The sequence below is a fragment of the Lacerta agilis genome, chromosome 6 (genome assembly GCF_009819535.1).
Source record: "Lacerta agilis isolate rLacAgi1 chromosome 6, rLacAgi1.pri, whole genome shotgun sequence".
In the NCBI taxonomy this organism is placed as follows: Eukaryota; Metazoa; Chordata; class Lepidosauria; order Squamata; family Lacertidae; genus Lacerta; species Lacerta agilis.
The window spans coordinates 57,297,581-57,318,023 of record NC_046317.1 but is presented as its reverse complement, the minus strand read 5'-3'; the positions used below and the strand labels follow the sequence as shown (position 1 = coordinate 57,318,023).

The 20,443-nt window shown below is 42.2% G+C and overlaps 1 protein-coding gene across 1 annotated transcript in view; it reads right to left on the bottom strand.

The window, feature by feature from the left end:
- CR1 (complement C3b/C4b receptor 1 (Knops blood group)) overlaps nucleotides 1–20,443 on the bottom strand; it is a 97,211-nt gene that overhangs the window by 48,975 nt on the left and 27,793 nt on the right. The window contains exons 8-15 of the mRNA XM_033153971.1: nucleotides 17,479–17,667; nucleotides 11,477–11,573; nucleotides 9,759–9,844; nucleotides 7,544–7,741; nucleotides 4,577–4,759; nucleotides 4,417–4,485; nucleotides 2,203–2,265; nucleotides 1,017–1,061 (exon numbers count right to left, since the gene is read on the bottom strand). Of these exons, the coding sequence (XP_033009862.1) occupies nucleotides 1,017–1,061; nucleotides 2,203–2,265; nucleotides 4,417–4,485; nucleotides 4,577–4,759; nucleotides 7,544–7,741; nucleotides 9,759–9,844; nucleotides 11,477–11,573; nucleotides 17,479–17,667 (930 nt within the window). The remainder of the gene's footprint in view (nucleotides 1–1,016; nucleotides 1,062–2,202; nucleotides 2,266–4,416; nucleotides 4,486–4,576; nucleotides 4,760–7,543; nucleotides 7,742–9,758; nucleotides 9,845–11,476; nucleotides 11,574–17,478; nucleotides 17,668–20,443) is intronic.

Sequence of the window (20,443 nt, the reverse complement as noted above, 5' to 3'; positions counted from 1 at the left end):
TTTGTCAACATTTGTCTAAAAGACAACCTTCTCTTATTTCAGGTTTTTTTTATATCCTACAGCCTTCTCAGAAATCCTCTTCTTGATAATGAGAAGAAGCCCACTGGCACAGCCCATGGACAGCACACAAAACCTAGGAAACACATTGCTTGGGCTTTTGGAGTGCAACCATCATGTCTAGCTACGGTGAGTTACAGAACTGAAGAGAACAATTATAACAGATTTAATCAAAGTCAAACTTAATTCTAGAACTGCACTGGGAATTCATGGGACAACAAACCAACCATGGTGATATATTCAGTTGAGGATTTATATGCAAGTTGAACTTTATGGTATGAAAGCCTCTCAAGAGAAATACTTAGTTTCAGAAAACAAACTAATCTTACCAGCTTAATCCCTTCCACTTTATACTAAGGAGAGAAATCTAAAGGGCAAAGGCCATAGTTAAGTGGTAGTACACCTGTCCTGCATGCAGAAGGTTCTAGGTTTGATGCCCAGCATCTCTAGGCAGAGCTCAGAATGTCCTGTGTCTGAAAACCCGGAGAACTACCAGGCAGTGTTGACATTACTGAGCTAGACGGACCAACTGTCTGTGTAGAATGCAACTTCCTATGTTCTTATGGGTACTTGTTTGCCAAACAGTGTCTCCAGATACTAAGCAGCAAATATGATCTTTCCCCTCACCTTCAGAACTACAAGGAAGAGACACCAAGGCCACAGAAATTATACAGAGATGTGTCACTGGAGTCTAACACGCAGAATCCTTCCTCCCTCATTCTGCCACCGCCTAACAAGCTGATTAGTAAGGACTAAGTAAGAAACATTCCTGGAATAATTCACAAGACAGGAAATCCTCCCCTACGTCACCTTGCCTTCTCAAATGGAATGTTCCCATTCTCAGCTCAGAATTTCTTATTATAGACAAGCTGCCACACCCTGCAATAGAAGCGCAATAGCTAATCTAAAAACAAGCTGATTAATTTGCTGTCACTACCACCACCACCTTTCAGCTTTACCTGTGTCATCTCTGGGCGGCTTTGTCTCTGGACTGTGTGTAGATCCTATGCAAAAGAGGGAGTTTATAAAACACTGGTTTTGGAATTCATGAAAAGCAGTATAGAAAATTTTAAAGAAAAGCAAAGGAAACTGGAAAGCTTTGCCTGAATTTCCTACACAATAAAAGAAATGCCTTGATGCACAGAAAAAAACATTCCACAAGTTACACAATTCACATAAAGCCAGGCATTCCTAAGGGATCTTCTAGCATGTAAACCAGCAAAAGGCCCCACAAAGAACTAAAATGGAGGGGAAAACTCAAAGCATTTACCCTCAAAAAATCCTGAGTGATTGTCTGCTGCTGAAGCTGTCCAAAGGAAAATTCAGCATTTTTAATAAGTAGTAGTAGTGAACTTGGGGGTTGGATTATATTTGACTAAGCAGTCAGAAGGCATCTGAGCTCCTCAGAAGCATTAGAAGCTTAAGGAGCAAATGTTCTCTTTATAAAATTTACATCTAATGATAAAACAGAACAAATGTTTCCACTTCTTCCACAAGACATATTCTCACAATTTCCTGTACATTAGCTTTCCCAATGACATTTTTTCATTTCAGTTTCACCTAGCACTATCACTGAACTTCTACAACCCTGTTTGCCTTAATCACTCCTAAAAGCAAACTCAGATTGTTGAGTGTGGACTGTAACTGCAGTCAGAACACCCACTGAGAAACAACAGAGAAATATTGGCATGCTTGGAGAAAGAAAAACTAAAGAGGAAACCCCTTCAAAATAGACTAATGAGAAATGAGGGAGCCAAGTAGCTGTTGAATAGAGTGACTGCTGGAAAAGAAAAACATAACATGGGACAGTACAAGGGAAATGGAATGCAATGACTGGGGTAAATAGCTTGCTAAATTCTGAACATGCAGTTTTTTCAAAAGGAAGGGCACACACCACAACATTCTGTTGCAGGTTCTTCTTAAGGTGTGCAATTCCAGTGTTTCAAAACGACTACTGCACTACCATATACCCAAGTCTCCTCACGATATTCTTCTAATAAAATTAATCCTCTCTCTGCTGACTTATCAGCAGTAAATATTGACAAGAGTCCATTTCCTCCACTCTGGTTCTATCCACAAACTCAATTCTTGCTCACTCCTCACTTCTTAAAATGTATCCAATAACAGTGAAAAGCAAATGTTTACCAATTTCAGGGTCCAGGGTGTCACCTCCTCCTCCTGCTCCTCCCCCCCCAATTCCTGGACCAGCTGTGTAAAGAGACAGATATCAACATTCAAGTACTGACAGCTCTCCATTTATGCCCTTTCAAAATTAAAAGCTGGCTTGTTTTTAACATCGGATTTTAAGTAAGCAGAGTAAGCAACTGTTGCTGTTGCAACCACTACAAGCATTGTGTGGGTAGGGGTGAAAGAATGAAGGAGAGAAACATTTGAGCACTCCAGCGGAGTAAGAGGAGTGGAGCAAGCAAGCATCCCAGGCAGCAGCAGCCACCGCCATGCAGAAGGATGGGTGGAATGAAAAGGAGAAATTTTTCAGATCGCCACCACCACCAATGAATTTACATCAGATGTGGGAAACTGGATCCAATCAGTGGGCCAGATCCTTATCTCCCTTCAAAGGCCAAGTGTGAAAGGTAGTCAAACTTGCTAATCATTGGGGCTGGGCTGGATGTTTTACACTGCTAGTTTAGAGCAAGAATGTGGAAAATGTGGCCCTTCAACTTCTATCAGCAGTAGCATGATCAATGATATGACTTATGAGTCCAACATCATCTGGAGACCAACAACTCGATATTGTAGAGGACCTGCCATATACCCTTTCTAAATTTTATTATTTTAAAATTAAATTTCTGCCTGCAAGCTTTTAACTTTAATGTTTACTAGGCAGCCTACATATCACTGAGAACCTGCAACATCAAAGCCTTCAGCTTTGTCTTTTTTTAAGGCCCATCATAGCCTCCCAACTAAAGGACACTGTGTATCAGGACTAAGAAAAGTATTTACTCCAAAAAAAGCCTTTGAAAAGCTGTTGCTAGTCAGAGCACACCAAACCACATTAGGCTAGGTGGAACAATGATTTAAATTGTATAGGCATTTCTATCTCCCTCTGCATCTATGCACCTTGAGCTCAAGACACTATGACCAAACACACGAACAGACCTATAAATTTATCTTGAAGAGCAGTACATAATTTCTATAATAAATATAATTCCATGAGAGTAAAAAGAAATTGTTTACCAGTTTCATGTTTTCCCCACTTTCACTCTCAGGTGCTGACTACTAATGCATTTATGCCTTCTTTCAAAATTAATAGTCAGAAAATTCTGTATGGGGTACCATTAATGAGATTCACACAAACAGGTTTTTCTCATGATATTGTCTGTGGAATAAGCTTTAGAAAGTTAACATGTATATTTTTTAAACTGCCGATCTTATTTGTATTTTGAATTTTTCATAGGCCAATTTGTTTTTAACATCTATTTTATCTGTACCTTCTCTATAACACTTTATTTGCACTTGTACATCGTTGGGCTGGTGACCAAGTGCACATGAGCAGTAAAGTTTAAACATGATGAGGGAAGCCTCAAGCAAGCAGAACATGTGACCATTACTACCCACATCACTAGCAGTGGGCGGAAAGAAATGTCTGAGCAGGCTGGTGGAGTGAGCAAAGCAAGCAAGCTGCCCAGGAAGTTGCCGCTGCTAGGTCCACATTGTTACCACTCTGGAGAGAAGGAAACCTGCATTTCAAAACTACAGGCTTTCTTCTCTGGGCTAAGGTGGGGAGGGTGAAGAAGAGAAAATCCTTCTGGCTTTTGACCTCCTGCCTGTTGGTGCCAGGCAGCCCAAGCTAGCACAGTGAGTGAGTTGGTCACCCAAGCATGTGGAATGGGTAGTGAAAGGGGAAAGTCACTTTCCAATACCACGAGCTGGTTGCTGCTTACTGGAGAAACAAGCTCCAAAGAGGTCAACCAGACACCACGATCCCTGCACCTCATTCTACCCCATCTTGACAAGTGGCTGTGACCTGAGAAGTCAGGAAAGCAACTAAGCCCCACCCATACTGCCTCACCAGATGCTACTGCAGAATGTAAGGAGCTGGGAGCATGCGGGAGATAGGTAGTGTCTGAAAGGTAGGCACACAGGGCTGGCGAGCAACACAAGTAAGGGCACAGCCCCTAGTTAATGTATATTTTTGGTAAACCACTTACAAAGATTTTAATAATTAAATATTGCTCAATTAAAACATAAAATATAAATGCTTTGGAAATTTTTGAACTCCTGATTTGATCATGCAGGATGGCTTACTTCACTTTGCAGCTGAAGCAGTTGACCCAAGATAAAAAAACAAACAAACTGAAAATTGAGAGATTGGAGTCCCATTTTTTTCTAATTCACCTGTGTTAGAAGTTGTATTTCCATAACCTTTATCTGGATAGGCAGTAGCAACAGTGGTGGTGAAAATACCTGTGAGAAAAGAGAGAAGGCAAAGATGTTCTGCATTAAAATGCAACACAATACCCTGCTTTAACTCCCAAAGAGCCCTTGTGATACTTACCCTTGAGACATTTTGGAGGAGGAGGATGCCATATGCTGTCAGCCCCACATCTACTACTGCCACTCCCCACCAGAGTGTGTCCATGTTCACAAACATACATTATAAGATTATTATATTCATATGTAGCTCGAAATGTAGTTGTCAATCTTCCATTCTCAATAGAGGGTCTACGGCAGCTGACAACTAAAAAGAGATGAACAGCATTTTAAAAGATACTTGTTAATTAACTTATGGGTTATTAAACCACGCACAATGATTTAGGTGCGTTTAAAGTTCAGTTTGTTTTAACTGTGGATTGGCATTACATGTGGGTGCAGCACCCTTTTCTTAACCGTGGCTTGTTTGGCCACCCCATCTCAGACACTCACCAAACTGCAAAGATGGAAGAAATACTGGAAAACAAAGCAAACTGGAAAAGCAAACAACGGTTTGCATTATTATCTGTGAGATAATTCATACTTTACTTATGACTTGTTAAACAGTGGCTTCTATGCAAACCAGGCCAATGTCTCCACCAAAGAAGCTGAAAAAATAAACCTATGCTGCCAATACTCGTAGTAAATCAGTATACAATCAGCAGCACAAAAACGGCGCACACAAATCTACCAAACCATTCCATGTATTGAATTCCACGCATTGAATTTTCGTCTTTTTTTTTTCGTTTAGCGGAGCGCGGCTGTCATTGCCGCTTCGCTAGACGAAAAAACCGCTAGACGAAAAAATTCGTAGAACGAATTATTTCCGTCTAGCGGGGCACCACTGTATATCTACAGGAGCCTGGCTAAAGACATTTAAAGACTGAAATTGTCCTGTTGTACTAACTTGAATGAGTTTTCTGTTTGTGGCTTCTTTGTTTGACTTTTTGCATTGCTCTCTTTTTGATTGGACTACCAATATAGAATTCAATACGTGGAATGGTTTGGTAGATTTGTGTCCACCAAAGAAGCAGCAGGGACTTTATACTTGCAAACCACCAAGAACCACCCAAATTTGGCAAAATGTTTTCTTTTTTAACAGAATCTGCATATTCCAAATTGGAAGTGGACACACAAGATGATTCCACTTATTGTGGCTTCAAACAACTACAGTGGAACCTTGACTTACATACGCCTCATCTTGCAGACGTGCCAAGTTGGGTCTGCTGCAAACCCGGAAGCAAACACCGGTTTTGCCGCAATTCACACCTGCACGGAAGCAGCTTCAGCCATCTGCATGTGCGCAGAAGCGGCTGCCACCATCTGTGCATGTGCAGAAGCGCGCTACCGCCAAATGCGCACGCGCACAAGACGGCTCTTCTAGCATACCGTTTTGACCAGTGGATGAACCTTCGGAACGGATTATGTCCATAAGTAGAGGTTCCACTGTAACTGATTGAATAAAAATATATAATGTTCATTATATTACATTATTTATTTGACAGGTCTATAAACTGCTTCAAAGACAGAAACTATTAAAGTGATAAACTATTAAAGTGATAAAATCAGATAAGACTCAAAAGACTAACCTCTAAAAACAGTAACCACTGTCCCTGCAATTATATTATTACAATTCCATAAAATAGTCTGGGTCGCACTTCAAGGACGGCTTTCTAGAAATTGCTAAGAACTATTTAAAGCCCTCTGTAACTTTGGACCAGGTTACACAGTGCCTCAGATTTGGATGTTAAATTTGTTTAGTACATTTATAACCTGCCTTCCTTCCATCTCGGCACTGAACTGACCCAGATCTGACCCAAATCTGCTTAGTTTCAGCATTATTGATTGGCTCACAGACCATCTGCTGAAGTGATTCCACCAAGGTATACTTGACAGTTTCTACCTACTGAGTATTGTTCTTAAAAAATCAACTCACATATGCAAGTCATTTCCTATGAAGCTGAAATGCAGCATATAGTATTATGCCTGTATACTAAGGGGTAACATTAGGTTATTATGTATTTTAGTGATTACTGGTTTCTTCTCAAAGCATTTTTGTTTAGTACAGATACTGCACAAAAAGCCCTTGGAATGTGGAAAGCCAAAAAACAGAAAGGACGAAAACCCTGCAAGAATAGAAATTACTACTTAATAGTCTTCCCTCCATAATTGTGGGAAATTTATATTACAGTGGTACCTTGGGTTATAGACGCTTCAGGTTACAGACTCCACTAACCCAGAAATAGTACCTCGGATTAAGGACTTTGCTTCAGGATGAGAACAGAAGTCGCAGGGCAGCAGCATGGTGGCAGCAGGAGGCCCCATTAGCTAAAGTGGTACCTCAGGTTAAGAACAGTTTCAGGTTAAGAACGGACCTCCAGAACGAATTAAGTTCTTAACCCAAGGTACCACTGTATTTTGATTATTCATTGTACTCTGAGCACAACAATCCATTCCTGCTAAAGGTAGTAATGCTTAGGTGCAAATCAAACTACAGTCATACCTCGTGTTGCGTTCGCTGCGGGTTCCAAACGGCACGGGATACGAACGCGCCGAACCCGGAAGTAACGGAACGGAGTACTTCCGGGTTTGGCGGGTCGCGCATGCACAGAGTGATGTCACACACATGCACAGACGCACCAAATTGTGACCCACGCGTGTGCAGAAGCGGCGCTGCGGGTTGCGGACTTCTCAGGATACGAACGGGGCTCTGGAACGGATCCCGTTCGTATCTAGAGGTACCACTGTAATGGAATAAATTACTCACAACTAAATCTAAGTTTCTTTGTTTTCAATGTGACTTTATAGTGGCCGTCCTTGACTGGATCAGGCCATAAGCTTCCCTCAAAATGACTCAGGTTAAAACAAGCTACTCATTGAGGGGGCAATGCTATTGCATATCTCATACTGCATCTCAATCCCACTGAAAACCTCAGAGGCTGAATAGCAGCAGCAGCATTGTGTACCAGCTTACAAATATAGCTCATTCTAGCAAGAACTTTATTTACATTAACGTATCACAAGGAAGCTACTAATCATAAATTTCCATCACCTTTACATTCAGGTGCAGCAGGACGCCACTCTCCATTTATACCATCTGCAGCAGTTGAACATGTAATGGTTCGGCTTCCAATAAGGGAGAAAGTAGGGTTACAGGTGTACGTTACTGCTGTGCCATAGTCAAACTCATCCAAACCTCTGCCAGTGTGTGCGCCATTGGCAATGTCAGGAGGGGGGAAACAGGGGATTCCTGGGAAGCAGAAGCAACATTTACAGTTCAGTTAGACTACAATTACAAGAGCATCCCTGTTAGCGGGGTATTTGGACTACATTTATTTTCATTAAAAAGATGTTTCATTTTATAAAGTAATCATTTGATACTTATTATAGGCATATGCTCCTGCCAACCTAGCAGTTCGAAAGCATGTCAAAGTGCAAGTAGATAAATAGGTACCACTCCGGCAGGAAGGTAAATGGCATTTCCTTCTGTGCGCTGCTCTGGTTGGCCAGAAGCGGCTTAGTCATGCTGGCCACATGACCCGGAATCTGTCTGCGGACAAACGCCGGCTCCTTCGGCCAGTACAGCGAGATGAGCGCCACAACCCCAGAGTTGTTCGCGAATGGACTTAACTGTCAGGGGTACCTTTACCTTTACATTTTATAGGCATATGCATCCATTTTGGATGACACCCAAACACTGAAACAGTGGGTTGAAGATATTCCACCTCCTCCAAAGCAAACTGGGTCTTCTATGAAGAAGGTTGCCCCTAAATATTCACAGGGGAAGCTCCCATGCCAACTTCAGAGCAGGGACTGCTCTAAAAAAGTTATCAAGGAAGCTGTTGAAAGGGGTGGGGTAAATAGTACACCAAAAAAGCCAACCCACAACCAAGAACTCTGTTGCCCCAAGGTTCCTTGATGGAGAAAACTCCCTCCCAGATTTTATTTTTGCAGGGGGCTTTATTTTCTTCATGGAAATCTATGGAGGCAGTAAAACCAGGGAATAAAAGCTGTCCTCTGAAAACAGTTGAGCAGGAACCCGTGCTCCCCAGGAAGGTCCTTGTGGCCCCAAGAGACCTTTGTAGGGATTCCACTTTCTTCAGCTTCCTCACTATTACCAGGGATACAGCCTTTATTTCTCCCCGTGTATGTCTATGGAGACAAGGCTGCCTTCACAGCTGAACACAGAGAAATAACAAAGCCTGAACCCCTGAAAACCACTGGAAGGAGGAAGGAACATTCCTACCCGTCAAAGCCACTTGTAGCTATGCAAAGTTGCCAAGAATGAACTGCTTTGGCTGAAAAGTTCAATGATGTTTCAGGAGGCTTCCAGTAATCAAGGTACATAATTCGGCCAATTCCTCCTCAAGCCATACACATGTGGAATACTAACTCCAGAAGAAGATAGGTCCCCAAAAATGATGTGGGGCAACCAGTGGATGACACAAATCCAGACTCCTCACAGGCCATTGTTAAGTTTTAAACACCCAAGCCGAAAGGTGAGCCCAAGAAACACAGGTAAAAAAAATGGAATATGTTGAAGTCTAATCGTTTTTTATTTCTTTAATCTGCTTATTTTTATATTTTTATCCCACTTTTCCTCCAGGGATGGTTCTCTACCTCCCTATACAAGATCACCACAGAGAAGAGGATCTTCTGGTGGTCCTCAAACTAACCCCTTTCACAAATGGATAGCGAGTACAAATTGGGATTGGTGATGTGTGGATGTTCTATATACACTGCTTTATTCCCTCAGATCCTATCCGAATAATGACAATGAAGCAAAGTTGCTTCCATTACTTCCACTAAAACTTACAATACTAGATTGAGAGGGACAAATCCTTTCTGTTTCTAGGAACGTTGAAAAGTTGCTTAATGAACAGGCTCTGTAAGGTTCTTGATGAAACATACCAATTTGCAAGGAATGGCAGAGGTTGGAATGATATGTCCAACATTCTTCCCTGCTCTAATATCTTATGTGTCTAACTCCTACCTCCTCTAATACCAATTTCATGAATTCCCAGTAACATGTGATTTTGTCAACTAACATATGTTATTTCATTGCACAAATTTCCTGCTCTGGGAAAAGCTACAAATACAGTCAGCTGGTTGGAAACAACAATTATAGTGAGTATCTGGAACAAGATCAGAAAGTATCCTGAGTTTTACATATCGGTTGAGGACACTTACACATTTGAAATAAACAGAGCCACACTATAACACATTGAGATTAAACTTAATAAGATAGAATTAACAAATCATCTTACGTTGGCAAAGTGGAACATCTCTATTCCAATTAACCTTGCTGTCTATAAGGGTACATCGAAGAATATTTTCGCCTATTATTCTGTACCTAAAGGGAAAGAGAAACCTTATATTTTAGTGCAAAGGGTGTAGGCGTGCAGATAGAGGATATTTCTTAGCCAGTACATATACAGTACCTTATTTAGACTATACTCTCCCCTAAAGTGTCACCATTCTGCTAGTTGACACAAAAAGAAATTAATGGAACCAACCACCTACCAGTTCAAAACAGAAAGAAACAACATATCAGTAAGAATATTAACAGCAGTAGGATTAAAATCTGTTCAAGTAATATTCAATAAACCTGGCTAAAACGGTCTCTGCTTGTTGCTGAAATGTTGCAAAAATAGGGTCAGGAGAAGTTTCCTGAAGAGAGGATTCCATAGATGGGGTACTGCAACTGAAAAGTCTTGTCTCTGGTTGCTGTCAGTCTAAGTTGAAACATCCTAGCAATTCATTTCACTTCACAATACAGAATTATTACTTTTTTTAAAAAAAAGAGTGCCCAGATAAAGTCATACCAACATAAAAACCTTGATAGCTTGGATAACAGGCTGTAGTGCTTTCATAAGAGAGCCTGGGCTTTCTAATTTCATTATAGTGCACTTCTTCAGGTCAATATGAACTACTTGAAATACAATTCAGGTATCTAATGAGGGTTTTGCACTGCGCTATGAAGGGGAGTGGCATGTCACCTTAAAAACAAAGGGGAGCAGTAACGGCAGTAATTCATTATCTTTTAAACATGTATTATTTCATTAAAACTATGCGAGTCCCCACCCTTGATCACCATTAAAAAAAACACATTATCAACACCACTATCTATAAAACCCATCATTATTTTACCATATTGCAAGGGGCAAGACTGTGGCTGTGAAAGTGTGGGTTAAACAAGCCCCGCAAAATATTCTTGTATCTATTTTGCTATTTTGCTGGAGAAAGGGAGAAGTTAAGAGTAATATATGACAACCCTGAAGTGTAGTCTAATGTTAATGGTGCTATCGTGGCATATTGTTTTTCTGTGAAGTGAGCTGTGAAGTGGCTTGTAGCAGCAGTGCAATCACTTAAGGGCTGCAAGGAGCAAACGGAAACAGGGAAAGAATTGAGGATTTCAGTAGTGATTGGAAAGACATTCAGATGCCAAGTCCAACCACAGAGAGACAACGGTTCTGCCAACTGAGAAATACGGGCAGCCCTGTTTACCTGGGGTTACGTTCCGAAGCACTATGCATGCTGGTTAAATCATGTATAATTAAAACCCATTGAAAAAAACCCTGCAAACACCCCACTCCACCCCATGATGTTTCAGTGACATCTTTATGATGTTTTTGCAGGTCACTTCCAGGTTCGGCGCAATGTGCATATACACATGTGCACCCATATTGAATGTGCATAAACAGAGGGCTGCCTGGAAACAAAATGAAAAATCTGAATACAAATTTCCACTGCTTAGGTAGTAAATCAACCAGAAACAGTAGATCTGTTCCCTCTTTATTAATTTATTTGGAGCATTTACTCCCCTCCATACCCTCTCTGTGGACACCCATTATTATAATTATAAGATAGAGCAGATTTTAAAGAGTAATGCTTAATATGGTAACAATTAACATGCATCTGTCACCAACCCCTCCCAGGAGTTTTAAACAAAGCAAGGTGTTACAAATGTTGACTTAAAACTCACCCCTCATTACAGCCTAGAGTTATTTCATCACCTAGTCGCAAGTCTGTTGATTTTATTATTCTGCCATTCTCAAAAGTTAAAGCAGGACATAGCCTTCCTAAAAGAAATATAAGAACAAGTATTAGCACATGCAACCTTGATTCATTCATTCTTTTTTTAAAAAGGGTATGCTATAGACAGATTAGGGACAGATGGGGCTCCTCAACCATGGAAGGCAGCCCATCTAGGAGAAGGAAAGATCTGATCCTAAACCTCCACTGCCTTGCAGGATATCTTCAAGATAAGAAAAGGCTAATGAGTATATCCTATATAGAGCAGAGTCCCTAAGACGGTTGGATGGCGCCTTGTATGCCTCCTGAAGCCAAGCTGGTGCCAAACAAATTGCTCCACTTTCCTCTGGAACACATTAAGGAGGCCAAAAGTGGGCCAACAGAAATAATAACAATCAAAAAAATAAATAGAAAAAATGTCTGGCCTACATATAGAGAGTTGTTAGAGGAGAAAGAAGGAAAATTGAAACTTAAAGATTTTGATGAAATAAGAGTACATGTTCAAGATTGGTTGCAATATTGACAATTAAGTGAGATATTTAAAGAAGATAACAAGAAAGGTTTTAGTTATACAATATCTAGATTCCAGAAAGAAATTGTAGATGAAAAATTTAAACTATTAAAAAAGATGTACTGTACAGTATTTTATTAGAATGAGAGACCAAAGATGAGGAGGTGAAATCCACAATGATTAAGTGGGCACAAGATGTAGGACACAATATACAATTAGAGGATTGGGAGAAATTATGGAGAGTAAATTTGAAATTTACCAATTGTATATTATTAAAAGAGAATTATATGAAATGGATGTACAGTTGGTATATCACACCAATGAAAATGGCAAAAATGTATAGATCAAGCTCCAATAAGTGTTGGAAGTGTAAAGAGAAGGAAGGCACGTTTTATCATTTATGATGGAATTGTAAAATAGTTAAAAATTATTGGGAAATGATATATAATGAAATTAAAAAAATGTTTAAGATAACTTTGTTAAAACCCCAGAAGCCTTTTTGCTCGGAATTTTATGTCAAGATTTGCCAAAGGGGAAACATAGACTTTTTATGTATGCTACAACTGCGACAAGGATGTAATTGGCACAAAGATGGAAAAGCGATAAGATACCAATTAAAAGAAGAATGGCAAGAAAAACTTACAGAATATGCCGAAATGGCAAAACTAACTGACAGACTACTAAATAAGGACAAAAAATCCTTTAAAGAAGATTGGGAACCATTTTCGGTTTATCTACAGAAACAATGCAAAGAATTGGACTCATTAGCAGGTTTTGAGTAACCATTTACAAATAACAAAATTTATATAAATTATAAGATTAAATATAAAAAAATGAATGTAAAGGAAATAAGCAGGATTTGATATTGAAAATAAACTAGAAAAAGGAGGTTGAGGGAAGTCCAGGGGGGAGGGATAATTTGGGATTGGTGAATTATGATATATGTTATAATGTAATTCTTGGGGGGGGGGGTGAAAAAATTAATACATTTTACAGTGGTGCCTTGCAAGACAAAATTAATTCGTTCTGCAAGTGCTGTCGTATAGCGAATTTTTCGTCTTGCGAAGCACCAACGGGGGAATAGCGGTTTGATGGGAGGGGGGAATCGCGGAAATTTTTCGTCTTGCGAGGCAAGCCCATAGAAAAATTCGTCTTGCGAGACAGCCTTTCGCTAGCGAATGCCTTTCGTCTAGCGAGTTTTTCGTCTAGCGAGGCATTCGTCTAGCAAGGTACCACTGTATTTTACAAAAAAGAGAGGCCAAAAGTGGGGGTATTGTGGTCTGGGCTGCCCAGCACATCCTTAAACACCACCCAAGCTTGCATCCCTGGGAGGTCATTTGGGTGCTGCTCACATCTTGAGACAGTTGGATGCCAACAACACTACAGGAACCAAGGTCATTTCCAGATGACCTGTAGAGCATTCATGCTTTTTGTGTGTGTAGAGAGGTTATACAACATTGTGTCAAAAAAACTGTTACACCACAATCTTCAGTGCATTTTCCTGCCAAACACTTTACTGCAAGAAGCCTATTTTTTAAAAAAGCAGCAGGTTTGCTCCACAAGGGCACCAAATACACTGTGCTGTCTGTGGGTATTAGATTGGATCCCACCTGCAAAATAAAGACAGTCTGGAAGTGCTCTTGAAAATACTATCTTCTCTAACAGGTATCCAGTTTTATTGGTTTTTCATAACAAGGTCATCTGTTGGCTGCATCCGGCCTTTAGGGTTGTTTCTTTTCTCCTTTTTGAGTTGAAAGCAGCTGAAAGATCATTTCTTCACTTATTGTACACTTATCCTTTTGTCACTTCTGGCAAATAGATGTTCTAAGTTTTGTTAGTGCTGACACTGTGTAGCATCAAAAAAGAAGACAGCTGAGATAATAAAAAATTCTCTTTTGTTGACTACAAAGTTGTAATACTGCTTTCATGCCCTTGTGTTTATCTCAAAGTTTAAAACTAAGGTATTTTGTTCAAATAAATTTAACAGTTATACTTTAATTAATTAATTAAATTGATCTACCAGCCTTCATATGAATATGACAGGGCAGTTAAGTACAGTACTTTTAAGTACAGTAGTTTTGTGTGCCTGCTAGGCTATTGTGCACTTATATTCTTAAAATAATGAAGTTAGATCCAATAAGAAAATATTGTGCATATTTTCCAGTGGCATTCCACCCCTCCCCCCAATTCCTTCAACTTTTCAGAAATTTTACATCTCCAGTCATGGTGGGGGGGGGGGATCAGGCTGGGGCAGCATCTAGTCATTATTTTAAATTGAGGACATCCAAAATGCTAAATACACAAGATCCTCTCCAGGAAAAGAGCTGTCACTGCTGGCACCTCTCACCATCACGATATCGTAAGAATAATAGAATTGTAGAGTTGGAAGGGACTCCAAGGGTCATCTAGTCCAACCCCCTGTAATGCAGGAATCTCGACTAAAGCATCCAGCTAAAGAAGCTAGTTCAACCTTCAGGTCCAGTTTAAATGGCTTAGGAAAGAGGTTGCTGTATCAGCTGCCTAATACAATTTCTATTCACTATTTATTTACAGCTAATTATTGTCCAAGGCAGCTTACTATATATTTAATATAAAAATACAATAGAACTCACTAGGACAGGGCCAAGAGCTATATAGGTTTAACACTCATTCTCAGATGTTCTGACAACCACTTTGCTGCTGAATCTCCTGGCCTGGAAATGGGTGCTAAAGCAGCCAGATATAAGTACCCCATAGGTCAGGAATTCCCACAGGTCTGGAGTTGCTGCAGATGTCTCTCACAGCTTTGAGCTGTGTCACTGAGGTGAACCAACTATTAACTACTGGTTAACTTTTTGTTTTTATGAGGAAAACTCTGGTATTTGGAGACTTGGAGAATTTAAACAGGAAAAAGGTTTTATTTTACAGAACAAAACTAGTAAAACAAAGGATGTGTAAGGAGACAGAAATCTTTTAAGAAAGTTAATGTATTTATATTTATATTAAATTTAGTGGGTGTTATAGGCTTCCAAACAAGGTGGCAAACACACAGCTTCTTTTCAGTTATTTCACTTCAGTTCCTTAAACTTAATTGTATAGACGTTACAACTTAGGTCTTAATACTTGGGTTCTTCGACAAGGTGGTACTTCCTTGTCAGATTTCCAACCTTTTATAAATCACATTCCTGAGGCTTCTTATTTAATGGAGACTCAACTAGAGTGTTCCCTAAAAACTCTATTTCTCCTGTCCCCTATTCAACTTCCCAGTTTTTCTCTTGTCTGTACACTCCTAAAAAGGCACTAATCGCTATCTTTCAAACTAAGCTCAGAGACTTCCTTCTCTGGCTACAGATATGATCCTCAAAACCAGGGCCGTCTTAAAGGGATCGGCCGCCGTGGCACAATGATCCCTTGGCGCCCCCGGCGTGCCGCCTCTCCGCTCGCCTCCCTCCCGCGCTGGCCGCCCTTCGGGAGGGGGGGTGGGCGAGCGGGGGATGAGGGGCGTGGCGCTGGAGCGGCGCGGGGCTTTGCGCGCCCTTCCCAGCGCTCCAGCTCGGGCTCCGGAGGGCGGCCGGCTTGCAGCTCGCCCGCCGGCAAGAGTGCCCGCCCCCCCATGGGGGCGGGGGCGGTTTGGGGAGGGGGCGCCTGGCATGCCGGCGGGCTCGCGGGGGTGCCCCTGGGGGGCTGGGCGCCCTGGCGCGCCGCGCCACCCAGCATCTATGATGAGACGGACCCCCAAAGTGCTGACTCCCCCTCCCTCAGGCAAGCTGTACCTTCAGCCAATCAGAGAGAGTCTCCAGTCCAGCCCCCTGCAAGCTACACCACTCTGGTGGAATTTCACAGCGCTGCATCACCACACTGGTCTTTCTGAGCTTTACGTCACATACAGTACTATAAATACATGACACAGCCTCCTCAAAAATCCAATTAAGACGGGTTAGGTGGGCAAGATGGGAACTTAAGATCAGATAGAGAAGGAAATGAGCACAGATATGAGGTACTGGAGAATGAGAGGTTGTTCAGAACTTAACTAGGAGCAATAAATCCCTACTGGTTAATTGTATGTTAATTGAGTAACCTTATAAATTTGAACAGAACTAGTCACATGAACAAAGGTTTGGAAAATAAGATGTTATAGCTAGTAAAAGTTATTTTATATGGCTTGACAATCAGAACTGTAGGGATGCGGGTGGCGCTGTGGTCTAAACCACTGAGCCAAGGCTTGCCGATCAGAAGGTTGGCGGTTCAAATCCCCAAGACAGGCTGAGCTCCCGTTGTTCGGTCCCAGCTCCTGCCCACCTAGAAGTTTGAAAGCACGTCAAAGTGCAAGTAGATAAATGGGTACCACTCCAGCGGGAGGGTAAACAGCCTTTCCGTGCGCTGCTCTGGTTTGCCAGAAGCGGCTTAGTCCTGCTGGCCAAATGGCCTGGAAGCTGCCTGCGGACAAACGCCGGCTACCTTGACCAGTAAAGCGAGATGAGTGCCGCAACCCCAGAGGGGGTCAGGGGTACCTTTACATTTAACAATCAGAACAGTATATCAATCATGTTGACATCTCAAGGCCAGTTTTAAGCCTTTTTTGGGTCAATCTCATCTTTTATATATTTGGATTGCTTGAAGTAGAACCCTCATCTATGTGTAATCATTGTTAAATTTAAAAGGGAATACTTCAGAGATATGCAAGAGAAATGCATTTGAATGCAGAATGTGGCAGTGAACAGAGAACAGGAGCCTACCATTACATCTAATCCTAGAACTAGAAAGGCCACATCATGCTTAACATACCACAGCAAGGACACATCATGCTTAAAGTACCACAGGAAGGACACATCATGCTTAACATACCACAGGTTCAGTTTAAACACAAGGAAATACTTTTCTGTGTATGGAACTTCGGAATCAAAATAAATAATGGCCAACTGTGCAACGAACTAGAAAGAAACAGCATTAGACAGAACAAATGGGACCAGCTGCAACAAAATGCTGTGATATTCCATCACCTTTCAAGAGAAGGTTGGTAGAAGCCAGTCATGCCCGTTCTCCACCAAACAAATTCATCCTCTCCATCCAGTTCCTGCCCCGCACTGTTAGCCAACCACCTGATAGTTCATGTTCCATCTTCATCAGGCTGTTTTTGCCTCCTTGGTTTCTTAAAAGTTGTTATTTGGTACTTCTGCGAACTTTGGGGTTCCTCCCAGGATGCTATTTCTTTGTTCTTGTTTCTTAGAAGCACCTTTGTGACTACAGTCCCAAGGGCATTCACCACCTAAGTCCACCACTGGGAGGAGTAATACTTAGAATATTCTAGCTTCCCAGTTTAAGCCCTCAACATACTGCAATAGAAAACCCTTCTGTATTATTTCCTAACTTTTTGAAGTGTCTAGATCTCCTCCAATCCACTGCTCTGATCTAAGGTGGCTGTTCGATAGTTTTACATATTCTGCTAAGTAAGTGAAACTCACCTTGACAAAACTTTGGATTTTCTGTTGACCATCTTGAAGTGTCAAGACACGTAAGAGTAAGAGTCTCTCCAGGAATAGGCTCATAACCTGGAATGCAACGGTAGCGCAAAACAGTCCCAGCAGGATAACTGTCTTTTGGATCCCCGCTCCTTAGGGTAGCACTGGCTACATGTGGATGGTTGCAATTACCTGGAAATAAAAATTGATAGGAAGCTTTGAAGCTATGGGAGCGAAGTCAAGGTTCATTGTAGCATTGAACACTGGATGATTCATAAAGAAATGTCTATGACATTTTCCTCTAATGGGATCTATAAAGCCATATCCTAATAGATTGCTGTATTTCATTTGCAGAACATTGTTGGAACAAGACTGGCAACAGTAAGACTTACTACAGAACAATCATAACCATAGCTACCTGGAAGTAAGCCCTACTGACTTCAATGGGGCTTGCTTGAAGGTAAGTGAGGATAGGACTGCAGCCTTACCGTACTGGGCCAAAATCCAGAAAGATGAAGGGGACCATCCACTGAAGCATGTTTTATATCCCATTGCACACACTGCTTGTGAGTCTATTGTCAGGTTGCCTGTGTCAGGCTGTCAAAGAATTACATGCTTTTCAAAAAGGCAGTAGCCAGCTGAAATGCTTTAAGAAAGAAACATGTTTCATCGAATATTAAGAACTATTTTCTTCACAACAAATTTACTAGAGCTGTAAGCAATTAACTACTGCAGCATTGGGGTTTTCTGAAGGATCTTGAGTAAATGAAAACATTAATTTTGCAAATTCTTACACCTATGTTAAACCTATCCATTCTCAAGGAAATCGGCCCTGAGTGCTCACTAGAAGGACAGATCCTGAAGTTGAGGCTCCAGTACTTTGGCCACCTCATGAGAAGAGAAGACTCCCTGGAAAAGACCCTGATGTTGGGAAAGATGGAGGGCACAAGGAGAAGGGGACGACAAAGGATGAGATGGTTGGACAGTATTCTCGAAGCTACTAACATGAGTTTGGCCAAACTGCGGGAGGCAGTGAAGGATGGGCGTGCCTGGCGTGCGCTGGTCCATGGGGTCACGAAGAGTCGGACACGACTGAACGACTGAACAACAACAACAACAACACACCTATGTTTTCTTCCTCCAATCCTGTGATGCAATCATGACAAATCCCCAACAAAGTCCTAGTTCATTTGAAACCTTGCCTGTGACCTTTTGGTTGGTCCTAAGATGCATATATTATTGCCAAACTATGGCCTTCAGCTTTTCAAGAATTAATGCACAATCTTCTTATTGGAAGTGAGGCGATGTACAAAAACATATTTACCCTCACCGCTTCATATTTGGCTATTCCTGGTTAGGAAGTTTTGGAGGCAACAAGATAATGACATCCTTAAATCTTAGTGACATATAACGCACCAAATAAATTTACATGTTTTGTAGTAACTGCCATGCCATTTGGAATGTTAGGTAGCTGTCTCACAACTACTTCAAGTCCATGCAATAAAAATTGTATTCAAAGAGACAGCAAAAGGAAACAACAAACACATAGTAGACAAATGCCAGGGCTGTCCAGCACATGTCCAATGTGCTTATAGAGCATGCTGTAGTGTTCAAATCAAGGTATGTTGTGAATACCATGGATGCTCATTTATGACACAGGCTCTTGGATCAGGTGGGCAGGCTGCCACTTTTATATTAAGAGCCCTCCCCTGCATGCAGTGATCTTATGTGACACTGTGTCTAGCACTGCCTGGCTGCCTGTCTTAGTACTGACATCATTAGTCAAGGAGACTCCCTGTTTTTTGCTTTTGACTCTTGAAAACAGTACAAGATAAAGGAAGAAGAAAGCAAAAAGGACCCACAGCAAGGTCAGGGAAGCTCTGGGCTTGTCCAGAATTGCAACACATTATTCATATGCCCCAGAAGCATTTCAAAAGTAAGGCATCCAGTATAGTTAAAGGTGTTAGGAAGTAGGCCTGGAAAAACGGAATATTTAAGGGGAGATGTGGCGGCTGTTTCCAAATATCTGAAGTGCTATCACAGCCGAAGGCGGAGCAGATTTTTGTTGCTCCAGAAGGCATAACAAAAACAAACACGTGGGAATGAAAAGAGAGCAGACTTCAGGTAAATACAGGCAGGCTCCTAGTTCCCGCGGGAATTGCCTTCGCCATCCCCGAAAAAGCCTTGTTTCTCCCTCGGACATGATCCGTCTCTGGAGGGAGGCGGGGCGCCTCCCATTTGACAGAAGAACAGACGGGCATCCCGAAGGCCCCCCCCCCCCCACCTCACCTTGAACTCTGGACAGCGAGGAAAGCAGCAGCAGCAGCGCCAACGAAAACTGCCCCCTGCCAGGGAAGCCGGAAAGAGGCGCCATCGCACGAGAGAGAGACCCGGTCGGAGTGAGAGAAAGAGAAAGCGTCGCCGCAGCTCCCTCCGCAGCTGAAAAGCAAAGCTACGGAGCGGCCCAGGAAATGACTCGACGGGAAGGGAGCGGCGGCGGCGGCGGCGTGCTTCTCTGGCCAAGGGGCGTGAGCCGCGGCGTCGCCTCGGAGGCTCCGCCGGGAGGAAGGCGTGGAGGAGGAGCCACATGAGGAACCGCCTCCGCCATTATCGGCTCCCGGTAACAGCTAACGCCCCAATGCTGCCGCGCGTGCTGGTTGGAGGTTGCGGGCAAGAGCACGCTCGGGATTGGCGGGTGGAAAATGTGGGCGAAACCATAACTGAGGGGAAACTAAAACTTTCGGATAACAGCCGCGTGATGAGTCAGCTCTCTGACCCCTGAGGGGATAACGGGCTCCGCGCATGGCAGCCCAAGCTGTTGGGGGCGGGGCTCTAGGGACCCGAATTCGTTCCCACAGAAGACGACCCCCTATTCCCCTCTGAGCTGTAATTCTCAGAGTGGTTTAACAATTGATCCCACATCCCAAGAAACCCTGGAAATTAGCAGTAGGGGGGGGGAATAAGAGCC